At 34.6% G+C, this 21591-nt stretch overlaps 1 protein-coding gene across 1 annotated transcript in view; it reads right to left on the bottom strand.

Moving 5' to 3' along the window:
• LOC145266366 (dynein axonemal heavy chain 2-like) overlaps nt 1-21591 on the bottom strand; it is a 369464-nt gene that overhangs the window by 305817 nt on the left and 42056 nt on the right. Inside the window, exons 7-9 of the mRNA XM_080121989.1 lie at nt 14287-14478; nt 6433-6570; nt 3575-3682 (exon numbers count right to left, since the gene is read on the bottom strand). Coding sequence (XP_079978115.1) covers nt 3575-3682; nt 6433-6570; nt 14287-14478 — 438 coding nt within the window. The remainder of the gene's footprint in view (nt 1-3574; nt 3683-6432; nt 6571-14286; nt 14479-21591) is intronic.

The raw sequence follows: 21591 nt of genomic DNA, 5'->3' as shown, positions 1-21591 counted from the left end.
TATTGTTTTCCCTTTCACTTAGCAAAACTATTTTTGTAAGATGATTAAGGGCTAGGCCAGTATCCCACATATCCAGACGTGGTCCCCTCACCAGGAGTTTTCAGTGCGTAAACATTTAAGGAATAAAGAAAGAAAAAAAAAAGTTACATGTTTAAAAAAAAATGGCGCTTATTTCTCATTATTCATCATATTATTTTGCCTCGGTCTAGAAGGATTTCTTATAAATAAATAAGATTTTTTATATAAATGAACTTAAGAATGTATGAAAGACAGAAAGGAAAAACAAGTAAACACGGGAAGAAATAAAATAAAATAAAAGATTTGATCAGTTGTGTTTGGGTTGGATGGATTTGAAAGCAGAGGTGTGTGTAAACGCACATTCCAGTTGGATTTTGATTTACATTCTTGTGTCCCATAAAAATGACCGGAATTGTAATTATCACAAAAACAAAAAACTATTTATGAATTGCGCAATGCAAAATAGAAAAAAAAATGTAATATCTTAATATTTACATTCCCAGGAATGTTGATTGATGTCTATATAGCATAAACAACAGAGAATAGAACAGATTGACATCGCTCTGTTGTCGTGCCACACACCAACACACCCCTACAATTAACGCCTCTCTCTCTCTCTCTCTCTTTCTCTTTGTCGATGAGCTTAATTGTAAATAAAACTTATCTATACTCCTATCATTTTTTTTCTTTTTTGTGTATTGATATTCAAAAACCCTTTTTTATTCTATTTATTTAAAAAGAAAATAAAACTTTGTTATATATGGGTCGTGGAATTGCATTCATCTGCAAAAGATCTAGCTAATTTGCATATTCTTTTAGACATTCATTTTAATTAATTCCCTATTAGTTTGTTTTTTTTCGGTTTTCTTATGGGGTGATCATCTTTAGTTAACTATTACGTGTAATTATATTCACGCAGATATTCTACATGATTTTTACTTTCGCAATATTTGAATAAAAAGCTTACAGGAAACATAAAACTCTTTCTATATATATTTATTTATGCATATATATATATTTATTTTTAAAAATTTGCCTACTAAACTCCTCTGTCAGCTGTTAGTCTTCAGACATGAAACTTAATATATAGGGTATTCGAACCATGTAAAGTGTGCAAATTTAAACAATGGAATTTGCTAGGTGAAGGTTAAACGACGGCATTACGAATATGCATGCGTAACGTAATAGCTATTGGTTCATGTTTTAATTTTTAGCCTTGCAGCAAACATGTCTTCATAGCTCGGATATTAACATCAAAGAAAAAAATAAATCGTAAACTAAACGTTTTGGTTTATATTCTCGGTGGTGCCATTTTTTAAAAACTTTTTAAATCATTACTATATATTGGGTTCAATATAATATAATAATAAATGCGAAATCTGCATTAATCAAAATATCATATTTAAGCGTATTTCACGTCCGGACAATGTCGGGTGAACTGCTAGTGTATATATAGTTTTAAAAGTTGTAAATAAAACTTCTATGTTGATAAATTCGTCTGTGTTGATTTTGAGAACAACAGCAACAAAAATTGGCAGGTGTATGTATGATTTGAGCAATCATTTGAAAAGGTTGGTTGGTTGTTTTTGTTTTACGGCATATCAACCCTTTTCGGGTTATTTAATGCCGAATCCAAAGATTTTGAATAAAATGTTTTTTAATAGAATATATTTGTTGTTTTCACGTCGGTTTCTATTTAACCCATAGTTGGGACCCTAACAGGTACTACCACTCCGGGTCAGAGTGGACCTGGGAGCAATGGTAATTAAAGGGTGGCTCCACACTCCCCAAAGCCCACAAGCTGGGGCCTCACCACTGGATATAGTTTAAGGTCATATCCAGAGCCCCCATTGAGGGACTTTTACTCTCTGCAGGTGGGAAGTCGGCGTATTCTAATGCCCCACCCACAGGGCCGCATTTGAAAAGGGCAAGCTAGAAAATTATATATACATTCAACAACACAACATTTGGATCAACGAATTTCTTCAGAAAAAGTGAGGATTTAAAATTTTATATAATGTTAAAAGTATGATTAAAGAAATTGGAAGACACTGGCGATAGGAACTGACCAATCAAGTGCAGCGACGTTCTGCTAGCAACCAATCGGAAACCAGAATCACTCAATAAAACATACTGGATATTTACGAATTCCCACAATTTTTCATATTCATATGAGAAAGAAACTTGCTCTTCGTCTGCAAAGCTTTTACAGTTCAAGACAGATTCGTTACCTTCTGAAAACTCTATTTTTCATCTCGGGACTTATGCAGATTAGCTATCCATCAGAAACTCCTCTAAATGTAAACATGGCTTTTAATTCCAAAGCAAGCCATACGAAATATATTTTTAGCGCATGTATAACCAAATTGATAAAATATGAAACGCATATAAAAAATAACGTTAATTAAAAGAAACAAAAAGAAAGAAAAAGAAGAAAGACGAAATAGAAAAAAAGAGAAACAAGGATAATAGCAGTTAGAACTTAACTGGGGTCGGAGTTCGTAATAAAGTGGTGGGGTATATTGCATTGTTTGAATATGATTTTCTTTTCCACCAGATGTTTGGTTAAGGGGTAAAAATCAAGCATAAATCTTCATAAATTTAAATGTTGAAAAAAAAAAAAAATATGGACACTGGAAATTATTTATTCGATCGATTTTAGTTCAAAAACTTAGTTTTTTTTTTACAAAAAATCACTTAACAGAACAAACAGGAGTGGAGCGGGAGGGGGGGAAATGAAAGTAAATGGAATCCTAGACAACATATTGAGTAATAGATGAAATGCATACAAAAATCCCATCAAAAGGAGAGAGAGAGAGAGAGAGAGAGGGAAAAGAAATGAGAGAAAGGGAAAAAGCAAGAGTAATGGAGAAGTCAAATGTTAAAGTTACAGAAATAAAGAGAGAGAGAGAGAAAGAGAGAGAGAGAGTGAGAGAGAGAGAGAAAGAGAGAGCAATGGGGGCATAGAATGTGAGAAAGAAAGAATACGAGGGAAATTGAGATCGAATGTTAAAAGAGAAAGGGAGAAATACACACAGAGAAAATAGGTGAGAAATAGAAAGAGTAACAGAGTAAATCTGAGAGAGAGAGAGAGAGAGAGAGAGAGAGAGAGAGAGAGAGAGAGAGAGAGAGAGAGCAAGAGTAAAATAGAAGCTGCAGAAAGAACTACAGAAAGAGAAAGCAAGACTAATAGGAAAATCAAATGTTAGAAGAGAGAGGGAGAAATTTAGAGAAAGAGAGGGAGAAAGGCATAGGCAGAAGGACAGAGAGAGAAAAAGAAAGAAAGAGTGAGAAGTTACAGAGAGAAAAAGGTAAGAGTAAGAGAGAAATCGAATGTTAGGAAGGAGGGGGAGAAATACAGACAGACAGAGAATGATTTTCAATAATTCCATGTAAGGAATGTTGTTACATCAGGAAATGAGTAAAATGTATTTCAATTTCGTAAAAAAAATTATATTTTGAGTGAAAAAAAAAATAAAATAAATAAAATAATAATAATAATAATAATAATAATAATAATAATAATAATAATAATATTTCTTGCCGACTTTCTTACCTCCAGCATTTCTTTGCATCGTTGAACAAAAGCGTCGATTTGAGCAAAGATGCTCGTCAAGTTGAGCACCCAACCTTTCGAGGAAAAGCGATCGTGCGCAGCGGCCGTCTGCAATCAAAGAAACCAAACATTTGTTTTTGTTTTGTTTTTTATTTTTTTGTTTTTTTTTTCGATTAAAAATTTTTTTTTAATAAATTAAAAAAAAATAATAGTAGTAGTAGTAGTAGTAGTAGTTGTTGTTGTTGTTGTTGTTGTTGTTGGTGGTGGTGGTGGTGTTTGTTTGTTTGTTTTTTCTACAAACAAATGTGATGCTTGTAATCCAATTTACAAACTTAAAAGAAGTTTGTATCAAATATGTAAACATTTTTGGAAATTTAAAAATGAGGGTTTAGAATCTCTAGAATATAAGAACAAGGCAGTTCTAAGATCATGACATATTTTCACCAAGTTTGGTGAGGATACTGTTTTAATCCACGGGATCAGGTTGCTCTGGTTCCATCAGCCATGACCGAGTAGAAATCTTAAAAAATTCATAATTGTATTCTTAGTATCGTCTGCATTGAATGTTCAGCAAGATGCACCTGAAGAAGGTCAGAGGTTACATCGACCGAGACGTTGCAAGAATAGCATAAAAGATAAAAAAATAGTAGTTCGAATAATGAAAACGATACGAAACGTGCAAAGTCAACTTTGATCACTTTCTCCCATGTTTTCACTGCCCTTCTGTGAACTCGACTTCCTACCACAACTGTTCTTCATCCGCTAAGCCAGCAACTCTTATCCATTCTTTCAATGTGACCATACCATCAAAGTCTCCTGTTCTGCACATATCGCCCTATACTGGCCAGATTTAATTTTCCTCTGAGATCATCAAAACTAAACCTGTCTTTAAGACTCACATTACACATTCGTTGTCTCATTCTCATATTATTTCTCTCCATGCAACGCATATCCTCACCCCTCCATATATCATAATACTTTATACGTATGCCTGATAGACTCTTCTATAGGTCGATAGTGGTATCACTCTGCTGATTAGTAATGGCAGGCATTCCTTCAGCTTACTCCGTCCATTGAACACATACCTAATAACAGGAGAGAACTTGAATATTTTCTAGATACTAGTGATGGGACGATTACAATATTTTTTCCAATTACAATACAACTAGTGGGAGTACCCGGTATTGCCCGGGTATGTCTAGGTGGTGTAGTAAAGAACCCCAAGGGGAGTGGGAGGAAGAGGTGTTAAAAAAGTGGTAGTGTGGGGGGGATCCAAACAACAGTATGCAGTTTGGGTGGAGAGAGGTGTTAAAAAAATGGTAGTAGGCAGGCAGGCTCGAACCTGGAACGTGAAGGAGGAAAAGAAGGTGATAAAAAAACTATCGTCTTAGCTGATGCGTCCATCGCACAACCAGAAGTCATGAGCGTTGGAATTAAGGGTAGTCAATCCAACGGAGGCAATGATTTGAGAAAATGTCGATGAAAAAAAGCGAACTCTTCTTGTAGAAAACGGTCAAGTTGAAAGTGAAAGAATTAATGTTTTTGGCCAATTTTTCAATATTTGTCGTCCGGGAAACGGAGCTTTAAAATGATACCGATTTCGTCAGTATCCGTCATGTGTGTTGAAAGTTTTTTTGTTTTTTTTTTATTACGTTTTCACCCCAAACAAGGCACATTGCCACTTTGATGTAGGGGGCTACTATCCTATTATCAGAGACATAAGCTACAGGGGTACTATGTGGGAAGTTAGGGAGCAAGATGTCGGTTCACGTTACACCTGTACTTCTGCATGTCAGTACAGTTGGGGAAGCAGGAACCCGGAAGGGAATTCCAAAGTCTAGTGGTTCTGGGGAAGAAACTACTGGAGTTGAAGGCTCTCTTACATCTAGGGATCTCAACTGTGAAGGGGTGGGATCTTGCTGCTTGTCGGGTTTGTCGGGGGTATTTACATCGAGGGGGTACAAGTGTTTGCAGTTCTTCGGAGCATTCACTGTTAAAGTACTTGCAGAGGGATGCTACACTTCATCGATGGCACAGAGGCTGAAGCTTAGATGACAGTTCAGGACCTATTAGGTTGGCGACTCTCTTTCGAACCTTGTCCAGAAGCGAGAGACTAGTAGCAGATGCACCAGCCCAAATATGACAACAATATTCCATCCATGGGCGAATGGTGGCCTTATAGAGGTACAGGATACTTTCAGGCATTAGTAGCTTAGTTTTGGCAGACATACAAACACATTTTGCCTTTTATATAATAGATTACTGATTCCATATTAAATTCCCGACTCCGATACAATTACAGATTCTGATTTCAATTCTTTATAAATATCTAAATATTTAACTGTAAAGTTGTTATTTTTTCCATATTTCCATAAAAACATGTTAAATGTGCAGATATTTTCTCAAATGTAAAAATACACTCGTGTGTGTGTATGTGTGTGTGAGGGAGGGGGGGGTGATCTATCGATTTTAGTTTTACTGGTAGTTTAAAATCAATAAGCTATCATCATTTTATCGTTAGTACCAGCAGTCGAAGATTTTGTTTTAAGCAACATCAAATAAAAAAGAAAACTAAAATAATCATTTGGGGGGCATCGGAAAATAGTTAAAAATTTTTACCAATTCCGATTCTAGCAATTACGCTAGCACCTGATCCACCCTGTGCTCCAATGATATCACCAAGGTAACAAAACTTCTTGACTTGGTATCAAAAAAAAAAAAAAATCATCTTTTGTTCTTATTAGTTCCTTACACCTAGTGGCTTATTGCCCTGTCTAGAGCGATTTCCACAAAAAAAAAAAGTCAAAGAAGAGATGAGATAGATAAAAATAAGAGAAAGAATTTGTTTTTGTCGTCACCTGTTTGTATTTGTCGCTCCATTCTTCGCAACATTGGATGCATTCATTCAGGATTTTCATGCTGCTGATGACGTAACCGGTGAAAATACGCTCCAAGTTGATAGCTTTGCAGCATTGATGGATGATTTCATTGCTTAACTGTAAATAAAAAAAAATAAAAAATAAAATAATGACGTCATCAGTAACACGTTGACCGCCACACCTTTTTTGGGAAATATGTTGGTGGGGGCTACCAAAAACGTTTCCGTAAATATGTATAATAATAAAGCTAGTATAAAACTAAAAACGCATTTTCGAATATTTTGTTGTACCGGCCAAGGTTACTACCAGTGTAACGTAAAATATTCCCATGTAATTTTTTAAGAGAAGAAAGACTATTTTTTAAATCGGATTCTTTTGATTTTCGATAATAATCGGATGAATTTCTGTACAAAACAGGTCTAAGAACACTGCCAGACATATAAAATTACCTCTGTGTGAAATTTGCAAAAGATGTGCTCAGCCGTTTCAGAACCTATGAGGAAGGAACTCACACACACACACACACACACACACACTGACTTTTATAGAATACAGTAGAAACCCGAGATACAGCATTAATCCATTTCAAAGTTGTTAAAGTCAAAGTTCAAAGACAGTTTACTTCAATTCCAAACAACGAACTACAGTAGAACCCCGGGATACAGCATTAATCAGTTCCAGGGTTGGGATCATACCGTATGGCAGGGCCTAAGCAAAATTTTATACCGTACATAATACACATGTATATAATCAAATAACATTATAAATAACACCGTAAGGCGGGGGAAAATACCGTAACCAGGGGCCAAAAAAACATTGTATTCCACATTGTATTTCTGAAAAAAAAAAAAACTGTATTCCGGGCTACCGTATTCTGGGGTTCTACTGTAGTAGTATATATATATATACAGGGCGAATGAACCCTTTTTCGGGGTCAACGACCAACTAGCACCATATGTGTTTGTGTGTATGTATGCGTGTGTTGGGGTGGAGAGGGCTCCCGTAAGCCGTGGTGAAGGCAACCTTTCTAGGAGAAGCAAATCTCTGATTTAAAAAACCATAAAGCGGGAGACCAGTACCCGCATTAAGCTGGTCTGCAGTTTAACTTGTTGCTGGCTATCTTGCTCTTGCTTGTTGCTGGATCTCAACATTTTGAACCGAGAGAGAAATTTAGCTGTCGTACAAAGCTAAAACTCTGTAACATCATCTGTGTATAGATACTCCCTCAAGCATTTGTCTATAGAAATGGTCCTGTAGTGATGGAAAAGTTGTGACGCGTGGAGGCTTGAAATGCTGCAAGCATGTAATAATTGATCTCAATGACCATCTTCAGTGTCATGCCTGCTTGAGCGTATTAATTCATCGCTAGGACTAAAAAAAAAAAAGTCATTTTTGGGCTCATGGACTTTAAGTGTCTGAGGGAGTGGCACTCGTCTGACAAGACGTTGCAATCATATATATATATATATATATACATACATAACTCAATATCTGTGTGTGTGTGTGTGTGTGTGTGTGTGTGTGTGTGTGTGTGTGTTTAGGTTATGTTTTTGTGTTGCCTATAGAAAAAAAGGTGAAAGAATCTACATAAAATCGAAAAGTGTATTCTCATGTAAAATTTTGCCGGGTAACAAAATGGAAATATTACAAAATGATTATAACTTTGTTGTGACGTCATATGTTTATGATTTCTGTTGACAGACCAGTTCTTTTTTTTTTTTTTTTTTTTTTTTTTTACATAGGCGTCACCACTTATCAAGGCCGATAGGCCACTCAAGGATAAGGGTTAAAGAGTGTAAAGTTGTCAAAAGGACAATATAGTAATCGATAGTAATGGAAGTCGAGTGTTTCTTGTGAAAGTTTGGCGGACCATAGATTGAAGCTCAGTCGAACACTTTCCAGTTCTCGTCGCTGAATTTAAGCAACAATGAGCCTAGCGCTGTATATGCTCTCTGCTTATCTCGGCATTGTTTTCAGTCGTCCTGAATTTCTACTTGCCATTGAAATAAAACAGTGCCACCTCAGGAGAGGTGTGGTTGGAGATTGCACACCTCTTACCACACAAAATTTCATGCACAAGTCATAGCATCATCAGTGATGTTCATGGTCTTCATCGGCCACGACGGACGAACTGTCAAATAATTTGTCATGTTTCAATATATATATATATATATATATATATATATATATATATATATATATATGTATTACAAAAGAAAAAATGTGAGCATGAAAAGTAATATGGTTAAGCTTAAACATGGAAAAGTAAAGGACTAGTTGTAAAAACTGGAAAAGAAAATCATAAGATATTCTAGTAAAAAGTATAATAAATTTATAACTTAAAATATTACAGCATTAAGAATTGATTATATGATGTTATAAATTGAATTAAAAAAGATTCTTAATGTTGCAATATTTAAGTTATAAATATATCATATATTTTACTAGAATATCTTGTCCTTTTCTTTTCCAGTTTTAACAACTAGTCCCTTACTTTTCAATGTTTAAGCTTAACCATATTACTTTTCATGCTCGCATTTTTCTATTGTAATCCATGATTTTTCCAGGCTTCCAATAAATTCACTTGTTCTTTGTATAATTTCAGTCTTATTTTTTTTTTTGCCTTCATAAACATAACATACACATATGCAATAACAATGTACGGCACCCGTTTGCTTTTATTCTCTCTGTTTTACTTGTTACTTCTCTTTTCACGAGAGCGGTGAATTAGTAGCAACACTAGTCACTGAAGCGAAGTGGTTGCTATGGAAACCAGTCATAAAAACGTCGCTCACCTCTTTACGTTTTTTTTTTTTTTACGATTTTGAACATCAGTAAATTGATCTTAACTTTTGTTTTACTGAACAAAAATTGAACATTTTTTTTTTTCACAATATAGCTGAGAAGGTGATCTATAAACTGTAATAATTGTTGGAAATTTGGTCGAAAAATGAGTGAGTGGTGAAGCTTTAAAGCAGTTCTAAATTGACTAAAACTGCCACTTAACCATGTATTCAAACACGGTAGTGTTTGAATATATAGTTTTAATTTATGAACAATTTAAAGGGAGAGAAGCGCCACCTGCCGACAGGTTAGTGAAACGGATAAAAAAAAAAAAAAATAGCCCCGTCTGTGTAATGCAGAAGTGCCAAATTTTTTTCCTTGTTTTTTTTTCTTTCTTTTTTTTTTCAAACACTGATTTAAGGGAATTAAACGATTTACTTTGCATTGTTATTTTTTGTAAAAAATTAAAAAGGAAAACACTTATTATAAAAAAACAACGAAAAGTTCACGATTTTAAAAAAATAAATCAAATGTTTTTTTTTTCTTTTTATGTCTGACTCATATTTTTTTTTAATATTTCTCTTAAATTTGAAAAAAAAACTTTTCTTTATTTCTTACAAAGATTTTTAGCGAAAAAAAAAACAATAAGCAAATAAAAAACAACACATCCCAATTAATTTGTCGTATCTTTATTTATCACACGAATAGCAAATCAGCAGAAGCAGTTGTCGTGCCTTGTCGTACATTTGTCGTGCCTTCATTTGTCGGACACGGTAGTGTTTGAATGATAGATATGCAACAACGTATAGTTTTTACATAAATAATTTGTATTACGAGGGACGTTCCAAAAGTATGCCTCCTATTTTTTATTCCGCCCGAATGGATCAGAGAGTATTGTAAGTTGCATTATTATGATGACTGAACTTATGCATTGATGGCCTAAAAGTTTCAGCTCTTTGTTGCAGATATTGACGGTGTGAGACTCTAAAGAAAGCAACTCCTATCATGTATGAGATGTATCATGGAATTCCTGGCAAAAATGCATTGAGAAGGTGATGATTATGTAGAAAACATTCTGGGGCACAAAAGGTCGCTCATTTAAATGATACTATACACGTCTTTATAAATCTTCAACTTTTTGAATTAAAAAAAGAAAAAAAAGAGGCTTTACTTTTGAAACAACCTTCATATTACAAAGCGCGCTTCGGATGCCCATGCACAGCTATCATTCATCGTTGACAAAAGTGCATTCAGAATGGTGGTGACTATGCACAAAAATAAATTCTGGAGCAAAAAATGGTTGCTCGTTTTAATGGTACCACTCCCATCTTTGTAGCTCCAGATCTATGATATAGCTGGAAATGTCTTCTCAATGATTAAATCATTTCTCTCTGACAGGTTCATAAGAGTAATGGTTGATGGGCAGAAATCAGAAGCTCACAGTATTAATGCTGGAGTCCCTCAGGGGTTTATCCTGAGCCCAACTCTCTTCTTGATCTACATAAATGATCTTCCAAATCAGATCCTTACATCATGCGTAGATATTTATGCTGACGACACTACCATCTATGGTAGCACATCAAAGACCGTAAACAACCAAGTTCTGTCTGATTCTCTCTCCTCTGATCTTGAGCATGTGGTACAATGGGGAAAGAGGTGGCTGCTTATTTTTAATGCTTCTAAAACCAAGCTTCTATCTCTACACCATCTACACTCTGATGCTAATCTGGCATCGGTTGAAATGAATGGCTCTTGTCTTGGGGAGGCTCCATGTTTTGACAAGCTTCTGGGCTTGACCTTTACTCCGGACCTGAAATGGAACACGTATATCAAATCCATTGCCAAGGTTGCTGGAAAAATGGTGGGATCGTTCTACCGCTCCAGTAGATATCTCACTCCTGATGCAATTCTCTACCTATATAAAAGCTAGGTATGGCCAAGGATGGAGTACTGTTGCCACATCTGAGCAGGAGATGCTAGAAGCAGCTTATCCTGTCTTGATAGAGTTCAAAATAGACTTCATAGCTTAGTGGGGGATGCCCTTTTCTCTTCCCTGCAACCTCTTTTCCACATTGCGAGTCTGCCTCTGCTTTGTTATTTTTATGGCAAGTGCTCGGCTGAGCTTCAATCTATGGTCCCTCCCCCCTCACCAAACTTTCACGAAAAACACTCATCTAGTCAAAACCACTATCAATAATTTCCCACACTCTTTATCCGTGTCTAAACCTAAATGCAGATTCCATAAACAAAGCTTCTTTCTTAGAAGTGCATGCCTGTGGAACTCTCTTCCGATTGCCTGCTTTCCAGCTGACTACAATCCGATTGTCTTCAAGTCCAATGTAAACAAGTTCTTGATGAACCGTCCCCCTAAGTAATCCAATTTACAAAATTCCCACTACTCATGTTTACTACGCTATAATCACATTGACTAATGTATACCCATTAACCTTATCCTCGAGTGGCCTCTGGGCCTTGATAAGTGGTGATTCCTGTGTAAAAACAAAAAAAAAATTCATTGACGCCAAGAATGAGGATCAACAAATGTTTCACACGCCCAAATACTTTTATAAGCACCGCCAATACTGGGGCGGGGGGGGGGGGGCAGGTAAGAACTTTTTGACGGACCGTCTTTTAAAAAATCTACCAAAAATCAGATAATTATCCGATCAATACGAAATTTTCAGCGATTATTAAGAGAAGAATGAACTTTATAACAGTGCACTTATTTTTCATAAACGATATTTATATATATATATTTTTTTTGCTTACAACCCCCCCCTTGTCTTGAGGGGGTACAAATATGCTTAAAATAATCATCTGAAACTGAACACAACATATTGTGTTGTTGTAAGGGATAGAATTATAGATTAAAAAAAAAAATTGTTTGCACACCTTATTTTGATGTCTGAATATCAGAACTTCGATTGTGTTTAATTATCCCGCTTTTGAGTTTTGAAGTGTGAAATTCGGTGAATATGTTAAGTAAAATAATTAATTTAAGTTAAGCAAAAAAAAAAAATTTTTTAATATTTATACGAAAAAAGCCATTTTAAAATCTTTGATAAATAAATTAACAATTTTTTTTTAGCGAGCCGAATAATGCATGACCATTATTAAACAGGGCATGCTGTGAAGAATCGATACAAAAAAAGAAAATTCGATAAATATTGTGCCCTTTGTGTTAAAAATAGCATCATTTTTTCAATCCCGTTTGAAAACGTTTGCCGCCTTTCGACTATGGTGGACCAAACGCGCTGAAATAATATTTTTTATTCTGCTTTAAATTGCCCCCCTCCCCATTTTGGGGAGCCTGGCCCCCACACACATACACATTAAAAACCAAACTCATACAAATGGTCACCCATCTGGTACTGGCCAGCCTCAACATTAATAATACATTGAAATTTTCATCACTGAAAAATAAGTTTTTTTTGGCCTGTTTGATCTTCCATAGTTTGCTTTTTATCAACTACAAACGTAAACATTGTCGATCTAGACTCTAGATCGACGTGAAGTAACTGGTTGCCTATATGAATAAGTGGAATTATTTGAAATCCAGGTACTTATATTACAATATTTTTGCATATTCTCATAGAAAATCATCCTAAATCTTAGTTAGACAACAAATAAATTAATTATTTCAAAAACCTTTTTTTTTAAATATTTATGTACGTTTTTTTGTGCAAGGCAAAAAATGTCAATTGTTAACTTTTTGGGAAAATTTAAGATTTAAAATTTAATTAAAAATAGTAGAAGAAGTTTTACATTATTCTGCTTTCCATATGATAAAATTCAGGGTTTTATCTTTCTGGAAAAAAAAAGTTACTCAGAAATAATGGATTTTAATAAATGTAATTTCGTTTTAAAAAACAACTTGATTTTTCGGTCATTTTTGGCGGTGCCTATACTTTTATTGTCATCAAATTCGGTGAAATCGTCCATTTTTCAATCAAATTGACTGATTGTCTGCTTTAGTCGCAAACCCACAGCAGTGCAACAGAAGGAAGCTTCAGATACCTCCCCATTGTGACTTACTGTTGATTTTATAAAATTGTTTTTATATAATTGCTTGAATTAAAGTTTAAAATGCAAAAGTCAAGCATCATGATTCAATTGTGCTCTAAACAAAAATATTCATTTCAAACGCGCCCTTGCCTTATCAGAGAACCTACTGTTGATTTTGTACGCCAAGCCTTACTGTTTGTGTGATGATAAAACTTATCAAATGCACTTGTGATGTTAGGCTCAAAATTGAGCGGTTCCTTCTTTAATCGGATTTTTCGATTATCGATTTATAATACTTATCAGAAGCATTCTGATACAAAACCTATCTAAGAACACTCCCAGACACATAAAGTACATTTGTTCGAGATTTCAAAAAATCAGCACAGCCATTTCGGAGTCTATATGAAACGAACTTACAAACAGAAACAAACACAAAGATAACTGCCACTTAAATATGTGTGTGTGTGTGTGTGTGTGTGTGTGTGTGTGTGTGTGTGTGTGTGTGTGTGTGTGTGTGTGTGTGTGTTAAATTTTCTCCATTTGAATATTGTAATGCTGGGTATGGGGCAGCCAAACCAGCTGTCAACATTGCCCTGCTTTTTATTGAAACCAACCGAGAGCTCTTTTTAGTATCCTTGCCATTCCTTTAAGTGCAATTGTCTGGATCTTTTTTGCACTTGGTTCACCAGGAATATTGGTTATGTAGGACTTCATGTTCTTCTTCATAAGCTCTGTGGCACCTATAATAACTGGTATGATTGATATCTCCCTAAGATTCCAGTTTCTTTTCATATCATACATGAGACCTTGGTATTTGGTCTGTTTCTCTCTTTCAGCTCTGTTCAGACCTCCATCATTAGGAACACTCACTTCAATCAAGGTTGCCACTCTCTCTGACTTGTTCCCTTATTCCATATAACTATGTCAGGTTTGACAGCAGCATTTTCAAGGTAGTTAAGTAGGTGTGTGTGTGTGTGTGTGTGTGTGTGTGTGTGTGTGTGTGTGTGTGTGTGTGTGTGTGTGCGTGCGCGTCGAAGGACTTACTTTTTTCAGGATTCCGGCTAATCTTTCTTTGGTGTTATAGTATTCAGAATTGACCCAAATGATTCGAATCCGATTCAAAATTTGAGTAATCAAGGCAGGAATTTCTTTTGGTTTTGCATCGGACAATTCATGGCATGGATCTTTCAGGATCATCAGGTATTTCAAATTGCTTTCGGCTTGATGTGATCCATTCTAGGTAAAAAAAAAAAAAAAAAAAAAAATCTTCAGAGTCACAAGTCAAACATTTACTTACCAGAACCAAAACAACAAGAATGTTTAACATGAGTCCCCCATTTGAAATTTTCGGAAAGCACCTGTGCCTCATTATCAAGAGACGGCAAAGCCCAAAAGCACACTCGAAGAATTTGTTGATGGTAACAGAAATTTTAGCATTGAAGTTTTGGCCGACGTACACAAGTCGGATCCCAATTACCAAATAGGCACTGGCTACAATGTTGAACGCGCCATACTTTGTTATTTCTTCTTCATGTTTTTAGGCATCCATGTTGTTTTGAAATGGATTTTGCCATACTATCTTTTTTTTTTAAGAATTTTTGCGAAATCGCATCATGCATTTCTTTAATTAGTAAGAATTAAGGGAGAGAAAAAAAAAATGCTCGCCAGAAGATGAGTTTTGAGTTGAAACCTATAAAAGTCGACTTTTTTGGAGTTGGCGTTAATAGTAAAATTTACCTATTTATATAAAATAATGAGAAAAGCGCAAAGTTCAAGCTTAATTATAAAAAAAAAGAAAAAAGCTAAATTCACGAAATTGGGCCTAAAAACGTCGAGTGATTCTAAAATAAAGAAGAATTAACACAGCATGGCGCGTTCAACATTATAGCTGGTGCCTATTTGGCAATAGAGGGATCTGACTCATGCGTCAGCCGAAGTTTTTTTTTTTTTTTTACTTTAGAAAGACGGATTCGTCTAAGGGACGTAACTCTAGTTTTACTAAGATATTTTGGGTTTTTTTTTCGAAAAATGAAATATTGAATTGCAAGTGAACCTAATTGTATCTACTGAATTATCATGTCGCAGTAATGAAAATATCCAAAAATTACGAAAAATGATGAGGTAGAAACTTAATTATTAATGAAAATAGTTTTCGAAAACAATTAGCGAAAATCAAAATTTGCTAAATTGGCCAAAAAAATTTTCAGTTTACAGAATATATTTACCTCCCTTTTGTTACAAATACAACTCTCCGGTTTCTTTTCTGTGTGTGTGTGTGTGTGTGTGTGTGTGTGTGTGTGTGTGTGTGTGTGTGCTTTCCAAAACTTTACTACTGAAAATCATAACTTTATTAAAGATGTTTTTTTTTTTTTTTTACTTAAACAAAATAATACATTTCCACTAAGATTCAAATAAAAATAATGGGTTCCGTAATCATTGTTTGATAAATACTGAAAATTTAATTAAAATTGGTTAATTTCCTGATTTTTGGTTAACTTTTAAGTAAAGAGAGCGGTGAAAATGTTTATACATTCGGCTATTCATTTTGCACGTACCTTAAATAACATTTGTTTGTTTGAAACAAAACAAAAATAGTGGCATCTTTCTTTTCTAACAATTAGCGTCTCAAATTATCGTATGAAGAAAAATAAAATAAAATAATCTCATGGTAAAAGTAGAGTTATGTCCCTTAGATGAATCAGTCTTTTAGAGAAACAGAGAGAGAGAGAGAGAGAGAGAGAGAGAGAGAGAGAGGGGGGATTTTCAGTATTTTTCTGAAGAAGAAAATTAACTTCGATAAAATATTGTGTTAATCCTGAGATGTTCTTCTGTTGCCTTGTGAGGATCTTTAAAGGATAATTTTTAATGAAACAAAACCCAAATTATTTTTTTGAACTTCACCACGACTATCGTAATAGTCTCACGATGACCGTGACTTCACACACGCGCACGCGCACACGCAGGCACGCATTGGACAGGTTCTCGATAAGTAAGGGAGATAATTAAGGCGTCTATTGACAGAGTTATTTCCCTTGAAACTATTTCATGGTTAACGGAGAATAAATAAATAAATAAATAAACAAAATAAATAAATTAATAAATAAAACGTAAACAATCAGCTTTGGGTTAACTGTCTCAAAGGTTAGAGTTTAGAAGTGGGTTAATATATATATATATATATATATATATATATATATATATATATATATATATATATATAGGAATAGTTTTTGAGTGGTTGTGGATAATTATATGGAGAAAGGGTGCAAGTCTATTATTGGGCCGAAAATGAAGTCGGTTACATGGAAAATCTGCAAAAAAACAATACAACGTACGTACTTGTCATTGCATGTACATGTCATATTCCAAAAATCACGTAAATCGATCAAGTAGTTTTTTTTTTATTTAAGAAAATCAAATATTAAAGCACAGTTAATCGAGAATAAGTCGAGCGCCATGTTGGATCGACACTATGTCAGCTAACGCCACCTAACAGCCAAATGCGATCCACGTATCAAAGAAGGGGGAGATAATTGACATATTTATTTATTTTTTATTTTTTTTTCCTGAAATGCCGAAAACAAACTTTTTCCTATTACAAATACAAATTAATAAAGTAACAATAACGACTTCTTTTCCTTTTTAGGAATGTCCGATTCAGTTATTTATTTGAAATAAAATTTCCGAATCAGTTATTTATTTGGAATGAAAAAAATATATAAACTGATAAAATAAGACAACGACTTCTTTTCCTAAGAGTCAACAAATTAATAATTTCAAATACGGATTTCATGTCCGAATCAGTTTTTTTTAAATAGACTTTAAGCGGACATGAAAAAAAAGGCGATTATCTCCCCCTTCTTTGATCTGTGGATCGCATTTGGCTGTTAGATGGCGTTAGCTGACATAGTGTCGATCCAACATGGCGCTCGCTCGACTTATTCTCGATTAACTGTGCTTTAATATTTGATTTTCTTAAATAAAAAAAAAACTACTTGATCGATTTACGTGATTTTTGGAATATGACATGTACATGCAATGACAAGTACGTACGTTATATTGTTTTTTTGCAGATTTTCCATGTAACCGACTTCATTTTCGGCCCAATAATAGACTTGCACCGGAGAAAGTTATACGAAAAGAGAAAAAAAAACTATTTTTAATAGTTGTGCTGAAAAGCAAAACAGCGTCTATTTGCAGCTGAACATTTTGCTAACTGCATTTCATTTCCTCTGATGATATGAGCCATTGTGGAAAATCCATGGATTAAGGAAATTAAAATAACCCCTTCTATATATTCCCTTGTCAAGCAATAAATTCTGAAATCGAATATATGCCTCTATATGTTGTTGTTTTTTTTTTTTTTCAGAATTTAAAATTAAACCACGAAACTTATATATTGCTCTATTCTTAAATATTGAGCTTTTCCTTTTTTGGCTAGGATCTCCTTGAAAGTATTACTTCAAGTAATATCTCTCAGGATTTTTCATCTGAATTTCTATCAGTGTCTTATCTTGCTTATATATATATATATATATATATATATATATATATATATATATATATATATATATATATATATATATATATATGATTTTTTTTTTTGTTTTTTTTTTTACACAGTGATCACCACTTATCAAGGCCCAGAAGCCACTCAGGGATAAGGGTTATTGCAAGTACATTACGTTAATGTGGAGATTTGATGAAGTGTTTACTTAAGGGGGCGGGTCATTAGGAATTTGTTAACATTGGACTTGAAAACATCCAAGTTGTAGTCCGGTGGGAAGCAGGCAGACGGAACAGAGTTCCACAGGCGTGCAGTTCTAAGAAAGAAGCTTTGTTCATGGAATCCGCGTTTTGATTTAGGCACAGATATAGAGTGGGGGAAATTTTTCACAGTGGATTCAGCTAGATGGGTGTTTTTCGTGAAAGATTGGCGAGAAGGGACCAGAGATTGGAGTTCAGATGAGCACCTGCCATGGAAATAACGATAAAACAAGGATAGGCTCGCAACGTCTCTTCTGTGGGAGAGAGGTTGCAGGGTAGAGAAAAGGGCATATGTATGTATATATAATCATAGTTGTATATCAAACAAATCAATATACTTTAATTGAGTTTATAGAAACTCAAGTATAAATTATGTTTTATCTAAGGTCTTTACATAACAAGTTACACCAGTCAATCTTTATGCACGACATTTTTATCAGATAAAAAATACAAACACCAAACAGTAAAAAAAAATGTTTGTGCAATAGAACAAAAATAATAAAAATATATATATATATATATATATATATGTTATGGGCTGGGAGAAGCTAAGTCGGAGTGATCACCCCCTGATTAGAATCTTTGACACTAAACTGGCGCCTCACCTTACTTTCTCGTAACACAGAATAAAAATAAAAGAAAAAGATTTAAAGTGCGTCGGGTGCAGATTTGCGCGCTGGAATGACATGTTGTCTAAGATTCTCATTTAACCTTGAACAATTCAAACGCAAAGCAAGAATGACAACACGTGGATAAAATATCATAAGGGCTTTATTAAACATATAAATGAAATTTAATGTAACACCTCAATGGGTTGGGGTGAGGTCGAACAAACGAGAAATTAAGCAAAACAAAAAAATAAATAAATAATGAAATCAACCAAAAACAACAAAAAAAAACGGGATAAAGGGAAAACAACTTGACACGAATGTCGTCCTGGAATAGCAGTCAAAAATATATATATATAAACATGGATGGAGGAGAGGTTGGATTTGGGAGCTGGGATATTAGAAATGGGGTACTTAACTGCTGATAGGATATTTTGCCTGGCCACATTTTGTGCATTTTATTTTATTTTATTTATTTATTTGTTTTGTTCTATTATTTTTAAAAGTCCGTGAACGCAGATACATTGTCTTCGGCAGGCTTTTTCTAATTCATCGACATTATCTCATCGACCCAAAACTTGTACGTAATGGGCATCATTTACATCGTTCCACATGGATATCACTTCCACGTCGATTCATGTTTTTTCTGACGGTTGAATGTTTCATTTCATGGGAGTTTGAGCAAAAGAAAGTCCTTTATTCTATCCTCGGAACAGTATAGAGATGATTCGTCCATCATATCTGGTCACTGGTTCCTTCCATTGCTTTTTGGCATGGCGGCACGTGAAATTTTTCCCTTGAGGTGTCGACTCCAAAAAAAGATCGTTTTTTTTTTTTTCTCGTTTCTCCCGCTTCGAGATTTTTTTTTCCTCCTCCCTCCTTCCTTTCTCATTGCTGCTACTGCTTTCTGGCACACCGGTTTTTACACAACGAGAGAGAGGAGTGAGCGAAGGGGAAGAAACAGGCAGGATGTTAAAGGTGGTGGTGGAGTTCTTGTTGCTAGCGCTGTTGTGTGTAAGAGTGGGGGCTTGGTAGGGGTCTACGTTTGATTTTGAGGAGGAGGAGGAGGGCGTCGCTACTCGCAGATATTTATTTATTACTCTTTTCTTTCGTTTCTTTTCCCCTCTCCACCTATATAATTACAATATATATATATATATATATATATATATATATATATATATATATATATATATATATATATATATATATATATATATATTGTATTTTGTTAACAGAAAGTTGTTAAATGAGACAAGTCATTGGTACCGTTGGTTTCAAGCCCGATAAATAGGACCGTTTAAGATATCCATATCAAGCTCTCTTCAGCCAATACTCATCTCAGCTGAAGAGAGCTTGATTTCTTCTCTGGCGTTCGATTAAACAACCCTATTTCTTGCAGTCAACTATAAATAGTTTGTCTTGACACATTAACCCTTTTAATTTCTGTGCAAGACTTAAAATTTAATGACATACGCTGCATTATTCGATCTTCTATTGCCAAAGTTTTGCGGGGTCTGCCGGTTTTAAAAGCACTAACTATTTTGCCAGTATCACTGTAGGATTTAACAACCGCGCCTACAACACTCTTGGAACGTTTCACTTTCTCTGAAATCTCTCTAATTTTTTTTGTTTTATTTGACTTCAGTCGAAGTCAAATCAAGGGGTCCACAACCTTTGATCTGAAATTCTCTAATCTATAATATAAATCTAACCTGTTTTATTTTACTTCAGTCAAAGTTCTCAGAAATCAAGAGGCCCACAACCTGGGGCTAACACTTGAAATCTATATGAGATACATAGATATTCGAATGTTCCATTAAAGTTCTTTATCTCTCAAACACTGAGTTAGTAAAGAAATTGAGAACATAATCTTCCTCTCCTCAATTAACCATTTTTATACGTTGTAGTATATCTTACGTTTTGGTCTCTTGGTCTTACTGGATTTCAGGACAAGAATTTATCTAGTCTGGTGGAGTATCGAGCTTCGTGCTATTACTTGAGGTAATATCACCTGGAGAAGGTGCACTATTCCTCGGAAAAGCTAATGTGGGTTAGCCATAGTGAAGAGATCTTATTTGGGCAGCGAATACTATGTGATTTTGAATATTTGGTCAGGGTTTACGTCTAGTGGAAAAAGTATCCTCATGCCAGGTTGTTCTGACAAACCCTTGTACAGAGAGACCTTAGACACTCGAGGATAGTGTCTAGTAGGCATTCAAGTTCTCTCCAGTAGGCATTCAAGTTCTCTCCTATGGTGTTCTTTTCCTTGTGTAGCTTTACAATAGTTTGTCTCACAGAGTAATCAAGTTTTTGACGTTTCACCATTGTGCCGGCTGATGCAACGTTTACAAATGACTAAGTAAGATTTATTCTTTAGAGGAAATAAAAAAATTTGAATATCGCATACTGTTTACATTGTTTTTTCTCAATTTTGTCCCTTACTTTTGGATGTTCCTATTTTGAAAATAAATAAATAATTGTTATAATTCTTTTTCTATCAAATGATTTAAATTTTAGTATGTTATTATGGATGATAACGACTACCAGTTGTCAAAATTTCAGCTTTTCACAGTTGTTATTTCTAACAAATATTAGATTTTAAAATTTTGTCCCTTAGTTTTGGACGCTATATATATATATATATATATATATATATATATATATATATATATATATATATATATATTTGTAGTCATCGACATACAGCCCTGTTTCATTGCATCACAACTCATCAGTGCCGTTAGACTAGTACCTCTCCCAAGCCGAGGATTAAACCTAGAACCATCGCGTTGACAGTCAGCAGTTCTACCAATTGACCCACGGGAGCTGTGCCTGTAAATAATGTCACAAAATGTCTATTTAAACAAACATCTGTCCACCACTTTTACAGTGCTCTAACCGCTTGTTTATAAACAAAGAGCGAGCATGTTTAATCAGCTTGAAAAACAACGCTTTGAAAATTCAAACCCTA

This window comes from Euprymna scolopes, chromosome 41, assembly GCF_053919585.1.
Source record: "Euprymna scolopes isolate OS-2025 chromosome 41, ASM5391958v1, whole genome shotgun sequence".
NCBI lineage: Eukaryota > Metazoa > Mollusca > Cephalopoda > Sepiida > Sepiolidae > Euprymna > Euprymna scolopes.
Note: the sequence above shows the minus strand (reverse complement) of the source record. Positions and strands in the feature narration are given on the sequence as shown.